General features: G+C 39.7%; 1 protein-coding gene across 1 annotated transcript in view; it reads right to left on the bottom strand.

Annotated features, from left to right (window-relative positions):
- Window positions 1-14,108, bottom strand: part of DNAH6 (dynein axonemal heavy chain 6) — a 313,929-nt gene that overhangs the window by 99,764 nt on the left and 200,057 nt on the right. The window contains exons 50-58 of the mRNA XM_007970043.3: window positions 13,753-13,920; window positions 13,021-13,256; window positions 11,576-11,837; window positions 10,309-10,432; window positions 9,638-9,834; window positions 7,949-8,152; window positions 7,087-7,212; window positions 4,117-4,281; window positions 1,743-1,810 (exon numbers count right to left, since the gene is read on the bottom strand). Coding sequence (XP_007968234.3) covers window positions 1,743-1,810; window positions 4,117-4,281; window positions 7,087-7,212; window positions 7,949-8,152; window positions 9,638-9,834; window positions 10,309-10,432; window positions 11,576-11,837; window positions 13,021-13,256; window positions 13,753-13,920 — 1,550 coding nt within the window. The remainder of the gene's footprint in view (window positions 1-1,742; window positions 1,811-4,116; window positions 4,282-7,086; window positions 7,213-7,948; window positions 8,153-9,637; window positions 9,835-10,308; window positions 10,433-11,575; window positions 11,838-13,020; window positions 13,257-13,752; window positions 13,921-14,108) is intronic.

Genomic DNA, 14,108 nt, shown 5'->3' with positions numbered 1-14,108 from the left:
TGCCTGGGTCTGCTGGCTCCAGCATGCACCGTTACTAGTATGCTGCCTCAAGTAACAACCCATTATTTACTTGTTACATGCAGAATTCAGACACCTTCAAATTATTATATAAAGAATATTAAAAATCATAACCTCAAATTCAATTGTTTAAATAAGTTTTTCAGAAGACAGTGGTTTAAGGAATATTTTAAGATAAAGGTGAGCTCAGGAAACAGTTTGAGAGAAACATTAATCGAATTAGTCAAGTTAAGAATCAAAAGAGCCTGCCAAAAGTCAGGAGGTGAGTTAGAGTTTCTGGAAATAGAAAGGAAGACAGAAGGAGGTGGACAGTCTGGGTGGCTGAATGGAATTCCTTGAAGTTGAAAAATGGCCTTGTGCTGCCTCAGAAGGACTAAGGCATTGTGGTTGGCATTCTCCAGGAGGCAGGGAGGTGAACTGTGGTGTTCAAAATGGAGAGGATCTGAGGAAAATTGCAATGAGCAATTGAGCACAATGAGTATCACTGCCTGTTCAGGAGCTCAGCAGAGCAGAGGGCAACTGAAATAGGTGACGGCCTGTCAGAACACAGGCAGACCCAGCTCCATCCTCACCCTGGCTGAGGGCTGTGAGCCTCCCTTTTCAATGCCATCAATCTAGGAGAAATAGCAGGGAGATACTGCACACCATGACTGAGTCCCAGCATTTCCTGTGTTCTTATCAGGGCACTTTTCCTTCTTGTCCCAGGCAGCCTAACATGCTGGGAGCTTAGTGACACAGCTGAGCTTAACTATGCACAGGAATAAACTGGTATGCAAAATGTTCAGCCAAGTCCTTACAATGTATTCATAAAATATGGTGATATAACCTTTAATTGGAAAGAAGTTATCCTAGTGGAAGGTAAGCAAGTTAGCAGCTAGCAGAATAATTCCTAAAACAAGCTAGAGAAATAAGACTCAAGCTCATTAGTGACAACATGGGTAAGTCAGGATGATCTTGACTTGAATATAAGGGATAATTCTTTTGAACATGGGTCTAAAGTATATGTTTCTTTATAGTGAATAAAAATACATACGTATGTATTCCTGTATACATACATATGTGTATATATCTGTTGGTTAAATATATATTAAATATAAAATTAATTTTGAATCAACCTCAATGTTATTATTTTAATAAATATTTTAAAAATTTGTTTCCTGAACCTCTTGGCTAATTTTGATGATTAATATTAACAACTCACAATCTAATATTTGTGAAATAGGGATTTAATCACATACAGACTATACTAAGAATACATATATACACACACACATATATTTGAAGTGGACAGTTAAATACACTAAGAAACCACCTAAAGACCAGTGAAGCTGGAACAAGTATGTTTGGAGAAGCTGCTTTTTCACAGGTACGGACCACTGCATTTCTAGGAACAACAGAAAGACTGACTTCGTTCACTTGCCCAAGATGGAAATCCTAGTGAAGGGAAGAGGCAGGGCTGGGCTGCCAGCCTGGTTCAAACAGTGGGGGTGGGGAATTAAGGGTCTATCCTTGACGTCCTTGAGAAGACAGCAGACAAGATCAGCTGCTCTGAGCAGCTACGGAAACGGTAAAGAACTTGGCCACTTACTTGTATTTTTTTTGATTAAGGTTTCATGTGTAGCGTTTTCACACAGCAGAAAATTTTCTTTGTCAATATTTCTAAACAAAATATTTAGGAAACCCACGACACTCCCTTCCCTTCCCCCAACTCCCTGGTTTTTTACCTTAACAACTGATCCTCCAGACCTGATTTTGTTACAGTGAAATTGATAATGGTAACTTTAATGCATACCTGGAAGAGAAGCACAGAGTGCATAAAAAAGCTTAAGTGCAAACTAATAAAATACCTTTCTTTATTAGAACACGGCTCATTACTACCCAGGTGGATGTATCTCAGGTCTAATTGCACACACACCTATCCCCACACATACTTCAGGTGTAATGTTGCTTATTAAATCCTCATATTTTTTGCTGCCAATATGAGTAACAATCTTGTTCCTCAGACACCACAGTTACAGAATCCTAGATCGTGTTTTATGGAAAGGTGAGCCAGTGAAGGATTAAAAGCAGTATTTTGGAACTGATAGCTTGGGTTCAAATTTGAGCTGCACCCTTTAGTGACTGTGTCATCTTGGACGAGCTACTCATCTGTGCTGAGCTTTAGTTTCTGATATTTAAAAATTTGGATAATTATAGTAAAAACTCATAGGGTAGCTGTGAGAACTAAATGAGGTAATAAAATCACTTAGTTACTTATGACACAATGTGTCTTTGCTTGAAAGAAGCTATTATTGATAATAAACAAAGTTTTATATATTTTGTCTAATAACATTTTAATGAAAAATTATTACTATAATATATTCCAACATCACTTGATAAGTCAATAGCAAAAACCAGTAAGTATAACAAGGGTGTGTGAATGAACACATGGCATTGTACTTCAAGGATTTTGTAATATGGTAAATTACATATTGTAATTTTGTAATATTTATCTTATTACAAAATCCTTGAAGTAGGATTGATCTCTTTTTAGAGATGATTCACTTGAGGATCCTGGAAATGGGATAATTTGACCCCGTGACAGAGCTAGGCTTGGGTCTTGTGGGCAATACACACTCTCAAAAGTTAAATAAGTGAGAAATCAAAGAGTGAAAGTTGGCACATTGGTCGCACTTCTTTTTTGGGGGCAGTATCCACCACCTCAAGCATTTATCATGTCTTTGAGTTAAAAACATTCTAATTATGCTCTGTTAGTTATTTTAAAATGTACAATACATTATTGTTGACTGTAGTCACTCTGTTGCACTATTATATACTAAATCTTATTAATCTTATTTAGTCTATCTAACTATATTTTTGTCACATTAACTATCCCTACCTTCCTGCTCCCCTCCATTCTCCTTCCCAGCCTCTGGTAATGTTGGTCACTTTTCTAAACTCTGAAATGGGACTTGGGACATGAGCCTCGGTAGTGGCTGTGTAATTAAACTCCTTGAGGCTGACGAGGAAAATCCTCACTTAAACTTTCAATGATATTTCCCCATCTTATTCAAGAAGTGTGTCAATTTCATTCAACCTGAACACATCTGGTGAAGACAGATAGCTATGAGCAATTCAACAGTTAAAATGAAAGTGACACTCTTTGGAATGGTATATTTAAGGGTATTTTTGGGAGGGTTGTGGTGGTGAAGAAGTAAAGTTCTGAGGTCAAGTTCCTTTCCTAGGTAAGAGCCTGCAGAGTGCACAGATGTGCCAGGAGCTGGGGCAGCACCTGGGCATGTGAGGGGGGTTGTGGCCAGGGAGAGCCCCGTGGGAGATCTGTGGGAGGGGCAATGGAGTTCCAGCTGTCTTCATTTCTGTTGCAACTACCTTGGACACTGTAGTACTAGAGTAGGGGTTCTTCTAGAGTCTTCTGAGTCTCAGGGACGTATGTATGGAGTGGAGCTCACACAGCTCCTCTCAAAGAATCTAAGAGCATGAGAAGGGGACAAGATACCCCCACCACCCATAACTCTAAGTGTAGACACTGGACCTCTAGATCATGATTCTCTAGTGTTGTCTTGTTCCTAGAGTTTTCAAATGGGTGACCTCTTCATTTGGGCACATATGCTGTGGGCATTTGCACATTTAAATAATGACACCTCCTCCTCCCCCACACCCCAGCCCCATGGACTCTCAACTAAGCTCTGATTCATTCATTAGTCATAATAACAGGGACAAAAATAGTCTTTGCTGATGGAGGAAAGAGAGAGTTTAAAAGGGGGATGTCCTGTGTTTAGAAGGAGTGGCTGTGGACCAGGAGGGAGATGGTGAGGGCACTGGAGAGGTGTGCAGTGGGGTGAGACAGAGCATTGGCCTAGGCCCCAGTGGGCAGGGGCTTGCAACCTAACTAGATGGTGATGACAAGGGTGATTGGAATCAGAATCAAAGCTCAGAAGAGAAGCAAGAATGGAGGATGGTGGAAGAGAGGGGAGTGTATAGAAGACAGGGGAGAAAGGGGGAGAGCTTTCCCTTCGGGTGGGAGCCCATCAAACTTCAGAGATTCATTACACCATGATAATCCAGTTAAGCTGAGAATTCCAGACCAGTAGTTCATACCTCAGGCAGATAGTGGGGATTTGGCATTTTGGTTGTCATATAGAACCTAAAGTTTTTATCATAATCAATGTCTGAGTCTCCAAGACGGATGAGTAGTCGGCCACCACTGATAAAAATTTGTTTCAAAAGAATGGGTTCTAGAGCTGGATCCAAGGTTTCCTTAAGCTTAGAAATGAAAACAAAACAGGACAACACAAAAAGAAGCAATTAAAATAGATAGCACCAACTTCACAAAATTCCTTAGGCCTCAAAATGTACTGTGAATGAACAATTTTCCAGTGATCTGATGGATATTTATTAACATTCTCACACTACCTCTAACAGTACCTATTTTCCAGTGAGCATTTTATTAGCAATCTAAGGAAATAAGAGCATCTGAAGGCAATATATCTATTTACATTAATCTTGCACACTATTCATTTCCATGAGAAGAAGAGAGAAGCTCGGTAGATTAAATCATTGTGGGTTGGACTTCAACTGGCCCCACACAAATGAAGATCTGTTCATTTTCATGGTTGTTTAAAACCAGGGATTGGCAAATGACAGCCTGCAGGCCAAATCTGGCCCCGTGTGGCCATTTTTCTATGACTCTTGAGCTACAGATGGCTTTTACCTTTCTAAGGGTTGTAAAAACATACAAACAAAAAAACACTAAACCAAAACAAAACAAAGAAGAATATGCACAGAGACTGCATGAGGCCTGCAAAAACTGAAATATTTACTCCCTGGCTCTCTACAGAAAAAGTCTATAAACCCCTATTCTACATGACCATTATGCCTTTTTCCTCAAAGCGAATCTGACTGTTGGTAGGAATGTGGGCATGCAGACATTGCCCAGGGATCCCAACAGAAACATCTTTATGTCAGGACATATGTGATGGGGTCCCATGGCCTGGGGCTTTCAAAATTTGACTGTCATCCATTGTAACACATCTATTTTACATTGTGACATGGTACCCACACATGTAAATTCTTCAAACAAAAGTTTATGAGTTAAAATTTACCTTTATTCAATATAATTTTGGGATTAAAAAAAACTCTATTTCATTTGAAAATGTTGATTGAGATGGTTGCAACTGATTTCATGCCCATGAATGGGTGGAGACAAAGTTTGAATATATCACCCTAGCAAAGTAGAAAACAGCTAGGTGTATAATGCTGATGACCCCAAGGCACAGAGAGTGGGGAAGGACCAGTCAGAGTGTCCTGTTCCTGGCTGGGGCTCTGACAAGGGCCCATCCCCTCTTCCAAGAGCACTCCGCTACAGTTAAAGCACTCTCTGTCCAGAGGCAGAACATCACAGAAAACCTTTGGTCTGCTGCCATGAAAGAGGAAAGTCCCTCAGGATCTCGCATGTCATGAAGTAAACCTGAGTTCAGGAATCCAGTTTGGGGCTAAAATACCCATGCCAAAGTTTTCTAGAGACTTCATTCTCTCCTGTGACTGGGATCTATTACAGAACCACCCTCGTGTTGGTCAAGGCCAAGCTTGGTCACACTGAGGCCCCTTGTGCTCTTTGTGGCTTGAGTGGGGAATAGTGAAACTTGTGGATTTCCTAGGCAGGCAAGGCTGCTTGGATAGTTTATGTAACCCTTCCACACCTCAGTTTCCTCATTGACAAAACGGAATAACAATACTAACTATCTTATGATGGGGCAGTGATGATTAATGAGTTAATATACATAAAATACTGAGAACAGAGACTGGCATGGAGTGAATATGCAATAAATATTAGTTAATGCTAACATATTAATTACAATTCCTCGTCATCATGCAGGTGCTGCAGCTAAACTGCCCTGGTCCATGGCCTTTTTGAGCTTTCTTTCTTTCTGATGAAGCAGTGATACTTCTAGGCACGGTTAAACTGAGACTCAACTCACAGCCCATGTTTTTGCTCGCTTGTTCTTTTATTACTTATAGGAAAATAAACCATGATCATTAACCAATCTCTTTTGTGCCCAGGGCCTTTGTGCTGTTCCCTTTGCTTGGGAAGTCCTTCGCTCTAAGCCTGGCATATGGCTGAACCCATCACATAGGTCACAGCTTAAATTACTCCCTTTACCCACATAGCTAAATCAGACCAGCCTTGGTGGCTTACCCATTGGTGACTATACCAGCCCCCTCTTTACCCTTTCAAATCTTTGATCACAAGTTTCTTCCCCTCCCTCTCATTTCTTCTCTCTTTCTTTCTCTGTTTACTGTCTCTGTCCCCACCTCGATTGTAAGCTATCGAGGACAGAAACCACATTTATATTTTTTGCCACTGGTTCTCAAATAATGTTTGAGTGAGGGAACAATTTAAAAAACATCCATTCCTTGGCAGGAGAATGGCGTAAACGCGGGAGGCGGAGCTTGCAGTGAGCTGAGATCCAGCCACTGCGCTCCAGCCTGGGCAATAGAGCGAGACGCCGTCTCAAAAAAAAAAACCAAAAATATCCATTCTTGCAATGATAGCCAAAGAAACGGAGCACCTAGACTCAACAAACAACACTGCCCTCCCTCCTTCTTCTTCTTCTTCTTTTTTTTTTTTTAACAAAAGTTCATTCTTTTCTAATTCACTCAATCCAATTCTGACTTACGCCCAAGTAAAAATTAATGTTTATACCCACTAGAATATTTTACTGGCTTCATATCATTAGTGTATGTACATAATCCTGACCGCATTACTGTTGTGAATTTTCAGGGCAGCTCACCATCAAGGGCTATAATGAGGCCTGTGAAACAGCAGTGTCGGGAAACAGAGGCCAGCTCTCTTAACACTAAAACAATGTCTGAAAGTCAACAGGTCCTCCCTCCTACCCCTCTTGCAATGTGATAATGTATTGTTTAAGGAGAAGAGGCATTGGTTTGACCAATTTGAAAATGGAGTTGACTGGTGTCTTTAGCAAGACGGGGATGTGGCCTATATAGGATTCCAGATATGATTTGAAAGTTAGGAACTAACATGAGAAAAGGAAGTGAAAATCAAACCTCTTCCAGTAAGACAGGTAAACCAAGTCGGATTGAATTCTCGAGTATTCGTAAGAAATTACTATCTGTAAGCTTAATGATTTTTAAACCACTTTTGCTTTCCTTGTTCCTTATCCAACGGTTTGCCTGTTTGGAAAAGCACAGAGTAGAACATTTGCTTCAGAGCATAATAAATGGCTAGAAAGTGAAAGCTTTAGAAGAAAGTGTGGAAATATTATTCAACCTAGAAACAAATTGGAAATTATAAACTATACTGCCCTGCCTCCCGGGAATAAAGACACCTTTTAAGCCCAACGTTTGGGACTCTTCTTTTTGTTCAGATGTGGAAGAAATAAAGAAAAGAGTCATCTGGGAACAGAGATCATACTTATGGTATTCAAGTTGGTCTCCCTTGCTTACACAGTGGCTCCTCTTCCAAACCCTATTTAGTACAACCTGATCCATGAACTTAGGGAGTCAGAAAATGGGATGCTGTCAATTGTAAATTCCAGTCAGGCTTGCTCTAATATTCGATCATATCCTGACTTCAATCTCATTCCTCAGACCTTTTAGGAACAAGGACTACAGAAGAATGAAGATCTGTGGATTTCTGCCCTCGCAGAAAACAAAAAACAAATGGTCAGTCCCCTAAACAAAACTAATCAAAATCAAGTATGGGAGAACTTCAATTCTTTCTTTCTTACTTTCTCATCCACAAAATGAGGGAATTGGACTAGACTTTAACACTCTCTTTTGGGTCTAAATCTCCACATACGTTAAATCTAAATCTCAAAGTACATTGAAGCCCACTTTTATACTTTTTAATAGCTAGCTCAACATTAAGCAGAACCAAAAGTCACTCTCTGAAGCATTTGCTACACACCTGATCTTGGGGATCAATCATCAAAGGCCATCGTCTGCCTTGAGTAACCAAAATGCCATTTTCTGTTGATATCAAGTCACGGGGCAGCCCATCAGTGTTCCACTGCCGTATCTCGTAGGGATCTCCAAGAATGTTAATGAGACTGAAGGAAGGATCGATTGGGATCTCCAGAGACTGACAGTCCTGGATCCAACACTCTATAAGCTGCAGAAGGAGGAAGGATTACTTGAGTAGAGCCAGGAAAACTCAGTAAACGAGGGCACATGCAAAATGTGGTGGGCAGCGGTAAGTCAGTGGCTCAAGAACTAAACCCTCCCAGTCTCCACAGATGTGCTGGCATCAGAGCATGGGACACAGGAAGTAAACCAAAATCAGGAGGCCTAGGTACTTTGTACCATTAGTTAGATGTGACTTTGGAAACATCATTCCCTCTATTTGGACCTCAGTTATCTCACATGTAAATGACTGGGTTGTCACAGTGGTTTTCAACCAGGTTTGTATTTTCTTATTGGGAGAGTCTGAAAGCACATGGAGAAGTTTGGGGTTATCACAATGACTGAGGGTGTACAAGCAGTCAGTAGATGAGGGAAAGGGATGTTGGCATATTACCTCCTTCAATGAGTGCACAATAGAGACCTGTCTGTCCCCAAAAAGCACAATTGGCCCCAGTGAGAAATATGGCACCCTAAGACCTGAGAGCTCCTGGAGAGTCTATATGAGGGTACTACATCAGGTTTTATAACTCAAGGACAAGGGTAAACATTTTTAGGAAGACATTTCAAAAAAAGGACTGTAAAATTCTTTCAAATAATTTAATTTCCTGGAAAATGCATGTAGATGAAACTTTTATTCTCTGATAAATGAGAGGCCGGTCTTTCTTTTTTTTCCTCCCTCCCTCCTGTCCTTCCTTCCTTCCCTCCCTCCCTCCTTTCTCTCTCTCTCTCTTTCTTTCTTTCAGAGTTTTGCTCTTGTTGCCCAGGCTGGAGTGCAATGGTGTGATCTCCACTCACTGCAACTTCCGCTTCCTGGGTTCAAGCAATTCTCCAGTCTCACCCTCCCGAGTAGCTGGGATCACAGGCACCCGCTCCTATGCCTGGCTAATTTTTGTATTTTTTTTTTTTTTTTTTTTAAGTACAGACGAGGTTTCACAGTGTTGGCCAGGCTGCTCTTGAACTCCTGACCTCAGGTGATCCACCCGCCTCGGCTTCCCAAAGTGCCGGGATTACAGGCGTGAGCCACCGCACCTGGCTGAGGCTTTCTTTCGTAAAAAGATAAAAGCCCAAGGAAGCACAGATTCCTCCTCGCCCTGCCTGCTCCTTTCTGTTGACTGGCCCTCTGTTGCAGTTTCACCAATTGAGAACATCTCATCCAGGCTGGCTTTACGTGCCACTTCTGATCATAAGGGTAGGAGACTCACTGTCTTTTCCTTCCCCCAGGTTTTTGAACTGTGTAAATGATGAATAGCTTTCTAAGACAGGAGAAGGAAGGGGAGGAATGTGTTAAGGAAAGCCTAGGGGTAGACCATCACTGGCTGATGGGCGAGTGAAGGACTGTGAAATATATAAGGAAATTCTACCATGAAGAACCTCTACAGGGGAGAGCCTCCATCTGAACTCAGAAAAATGAACCACCCCCGGCTCCAGTTTCAGCTGCTTCTTATCCCTCCTTACAGAAAGCAGGGTTACTCACTGACTGCCTGTACTGGGCTGTGAAAGCCCCACAGTAGGCCACACAAGCTGCTGCTATGAACACGTTCCCAGTGATATTTGATATTTCTTCCTCAAACTTCTGTATGCTTTCTTCCCATCGAACCTGCTCATCTTCCAATGCTGCCGTCAGCTTTCCAGCACGTACTACACGTGCTTTTGTCAGGGCCATCGTCTTTGCTAGAAAAATTTTAAGAAAATCAGATTATACTATTCAATATTTTCATAAAGTATTAAAAGCTTATTTACCTGTTTCTTTTTTAGCAGAATAGCATTATTTAACTAATGATGTCAATACATCTCTATGAAACCTTACACCAATTCAGCATTCATTCCCATTTCAGAACCAAGTCTAAGCTTGCCTTTTCCATATCGAGAACTCTGAAGACAGTGTTTTCTGTATCCTTGTAGTATTTAGTTTCCGGATCAAATTCACATACTGTTTTGTGTTTTAATGTAACATGCTCCAGGAAGGCTTGTTCAGGTACAGGATGTTGAATATATAAAACACATGAGTTCTTATTTGATCCTAGAAGGCTAATGAAAATACATTCTATACATTGGATAAAAGCTAAAACCTGATTCCCAAAAACTTCTTCCTACTTCTGAAAATCAGGCATTTCCTGCCCAATGTAAATTTTATGAGTTACTTACCCAGGCTTTCTTTTTCATTTACACCTTTGTCATATTCATCTTGTAAGGCCTGTATTTGATCTTCTACTTGTCTTAGTAATGCTTGCTTTTCTCTCAGGGTAGCCATGGTAATGTCAAGTTCAGCCTAATAAAATCAAGCAACTGTTTAAGAACAGGCCCAAAAAGAAAGCAGAATTTGCCCATTAATAATACAGATCTAAAAAAATTTATATATATGTTCCTCTTTTCATGTCCAAAAAGACTTTGATGTGATATATAAAGTTAAAACAAATATAAAGTAAAATACAAGAACAGAAGTAAATGAAACAAAACAAAATCAATAATAAAGCCCAACAAAATAAATCACAATAGAGAAACAGGTATACTGGGCATTTGGGATGAATTAGGCATCATAATGGATTATTAATTTTAAATGATGCAACAAATTAAATATTCATGCCATAGTGGAAACTAATATTTCCTAACTAGCTCTCCACATCAGAGACCTGCAAACTATGGCCTGCAGGTCAAATCTAGCCTGCTGCCTGTTTTTGTACAGTCTGCAAGCTAAGAATGGTTTTTACATTTTTAAATAATTAGAAAAACTCTTTAAAAGAATAATATTTAATGAACTGTGATCATTGCGTGAAATTTGAACTCTAGTGTCAATAAATAAAGTTATATTGGAACATAATCACGCTTATTCATCTATGTATTGTCAGTGACTATCTCTGTGCTGCAACAGCAGAGCTGAGTGCTTGCCGCAGAGACCATATAGTCTGCAATGCATAAAATATTGGTTCTTTGGGTCTTTATAGAAGAAGTTTGCCAACCCCTGCTCTATAGCCATAGTTCTTTCAGTAAGCTGCTCCACTAAATGATCATTCTTTTTTCTTCTTGGGAAGATGAAGGGCCTCACATCCAATGACAGGGTTAAGCTGGTTCTAAAACCTCAGATGACACCATCAAGCACGGAAGTATTTAGCAAACGGAAATACAGACCATCAGATGCTTGAGCTAAAAAGTATCTTAAAAATAATAGATTAATTCCTTTTTTTTCAGATGAATATACTGAGGAACTCATGTTCCTCCTATGCTGAAAGAAGGCTGATTTCAGAGGCAATTTCTGAAAAACAATTGCCAGCTCTTGTTTAAAACAAAAGCTAATTTCCAAGAGTTTTGTCACTGTCTATATTGCGTAAGACCATAGTAACATTATACAGAGAATTTGAATGATTGGCGATCATGGTCTTCAATTGTATAAAATATCACAATACAGAAAATGTACCTGTGCAGCACGGAGCTTTTGTCTTTTTGGTTCAACGACCTTGACCACTCGAGAGTACAAATCCATAGCTCTTACCCACATGCACATAGATTTACATGCTTTGGACACTTTCTCCACTTTTTCAGGCACAAAATCAGGATTATTAATATACTTTTGAAGCTTTGCCAATATCTGAGGCTTTATGTTCTCCTTATCATATTCTAAAAGCCTTTTTAGAAAGTTAGAGTCACCAAGAAGTTGCTTTGCTGATGCCCAATCAGGCCTGAAAGACAGACATGATATATTAATAGTACTGAAATGAAGCAATATAAGAACAAAAGAAATGTATTTCTTTGAGAACATTATGATATTATCCCAATAAGCGGGTAATTTTAATCTCGGTACTGTAATTCTAGTAATTGGTAGTTAGGTGAACCACAATTAATTCATGGGGCGAAAAGAAAATGGGTGACTAAGGTTGCATGCAACCCAGCTTTGGTAGAGAAAGAATTACAAAATCATAGTTTTACAAATGTAAGGCATTATAGAAACAATAGTTTTATTTTTGAAATGCTGCAGGCACTCACATTTTACCTCCTTTATGATAGTTCCCACCCTTAAAATCACCTGCCAGGACAGTGCAATTGGTTTCTAACGGGGCTTTATGTCTCTTTGAACTTTGCTCTTCTGAACTTTTGCCAGATTGATCTTTCTACCATGAAAATCTGATGAGATAAAAAATGTTCAACGATTCTCAGTCCCTTCTGCCCACAGCTCTCTCTCTGTGCTCTGCAGAGCTCCCTGGGCCCTACCGAAGTACCAGTTTAAGGTCAGTGGGAACTTCTCCACTCTGTCTCCTGGAGGCCTGGTGGTGATGTGGTGCTCTGAGCCCTTTGCCCAGTTTTACATAGAAAGGTTCATTACAACATAATTTTATTGAAAAAATGTTTGTATTGTTAAAGAAAGTTTGAAAACTACGTATCTCCAAGATGAAAACTGAAATGTTTAGTGCAGTATTCAAGACCTTTCATGATGTAATCACTGGTCTCCTGCCCAGCCCCATCCCATTCCAAGAACATCAAAGCTCATTCCTGAGCTCGCCTACGGTCCCGCTATCCAACTGAGCATTGTTTTCCAAGAAACCTGCTTGCACATCCCCAGCTGGACTTAGGCACTGTTTGCTCAGCACTCCCAATACTATACAACTCTCACGTTATAATGAAATTATTAGTTTTCATGTCTACTTCCCACTAGCCTGTGTATATCTTGTAGAGAAAAACATATCTTCCACCATCTAGTACAAAATAGATGTTGGGGAAGAAAATGTTCCTTGAATCAATTTGTTGAATGATCAGTTGAAGCAATGAGAAGGCTGAGAAGGGAATGAATATATAAATTATCATAGAGGAAAACAGTAAAGAACTCTTACCAGGTATCATGGCAATATGTGATTCTGAATTACTCACTTGGCATTCAAGAGAATGGAGATTGCTTCCATTACTGTCATGACCAAATCTGGGGGCTTTGTAAAAACTCTAATTTCAGATATGTCTGCCTTATCTAAGGAATCCAGTGCTTTGTTGGCAGCATCCAGTGCAGGTAGTGCCTCGTCAAGATCTCTTTGAGCATCATCAGCTATTGCTTGGGTTTCTTCAGCTTTGACTTTTGCTGTTGCTTCGTCTTCCTGCACAGTGTTACGGACCTAACCATTGAGACATGACTGCTTAAGTGGCCTCATTATTTGAATTTTAATGTTTAAAACAAAGCCAATAATAATGAATCATATTTGCCCTTTGGATTAGAGTAATGATGAAAGGCTATTAGCTAGATTGCATTTTATGCTCTCCTTTGTCCATCTATGCCATGCCAATAGCATAATGAATATAAACTTACAACAAACAGTTCCATTTTAGGAGAGACGCAGTTGCTTTACATTTGTAGGTGGTGCTTTTCTCACAATTCTCTGTCCCATTCATTGGGCTGCATCAATTCTTGGGGACAGAGCCAAACTGATTTAGTAAAGGGAGATTGTTTACAACTTAAAAGCATTTCTAATTGCTAAAAAAAAAACTTTGCTAAATCTATCACTTAATTATTTTAATAACATATATAATTAAAAATCCAATCGTGTCTCACTGTGTATAAGTAATCAGTTGCTGACTGAAGCCTTTTCCACATTCTCAGGAACTGCAGCATACCTGATCGGCACTTTCTTGATCCACTGCCAATTTTTCCATCAGGGCTTCAACATCTTGTGATTTTATTAAAAGTACAGGTTCTAAAGCTGAAAGATCTAATTTCATTTTATCTACTAGTACGTTTGTTTCTAGTAGCTTGGTGAGACCATTCTTCACCCGATCTCGTGCCTAAGTGACAATGAAAATTTCTATTATAATGAGTATTATAACTCTAAGTTTACTGGTATCGAACACATATTACTCATGTATTAGACTTTTACATCTACAGAATTGGTAAATCAGTTTGTAATAATTCAGGTTGTGAACATATTACAAACTGGGAAATGTTCAGGTAATGGAACTCTAGAAATGGCCAT

The sequence above is a fragment of the Chlorocebus sabaeus genome, chromosome 14 (assembly GCF_047675955.1).
Source record: "Chlorocebus sabaeus isolate Y175 chromosome 14, mChlSab1.0.hap1, whole genome shotgun sequence".
Taxonomy (NCBI): Eukaryota; Metazoa; Chordata; class Mammalia; order Primates; family Cercopithecidae; genus Chlorocebus; species Chlorocebus sabaeus.
Note: the sequence above shows the minus strand (reverse complement) of the source record. Positions and strands in the feature narration are given on the sequence as shown.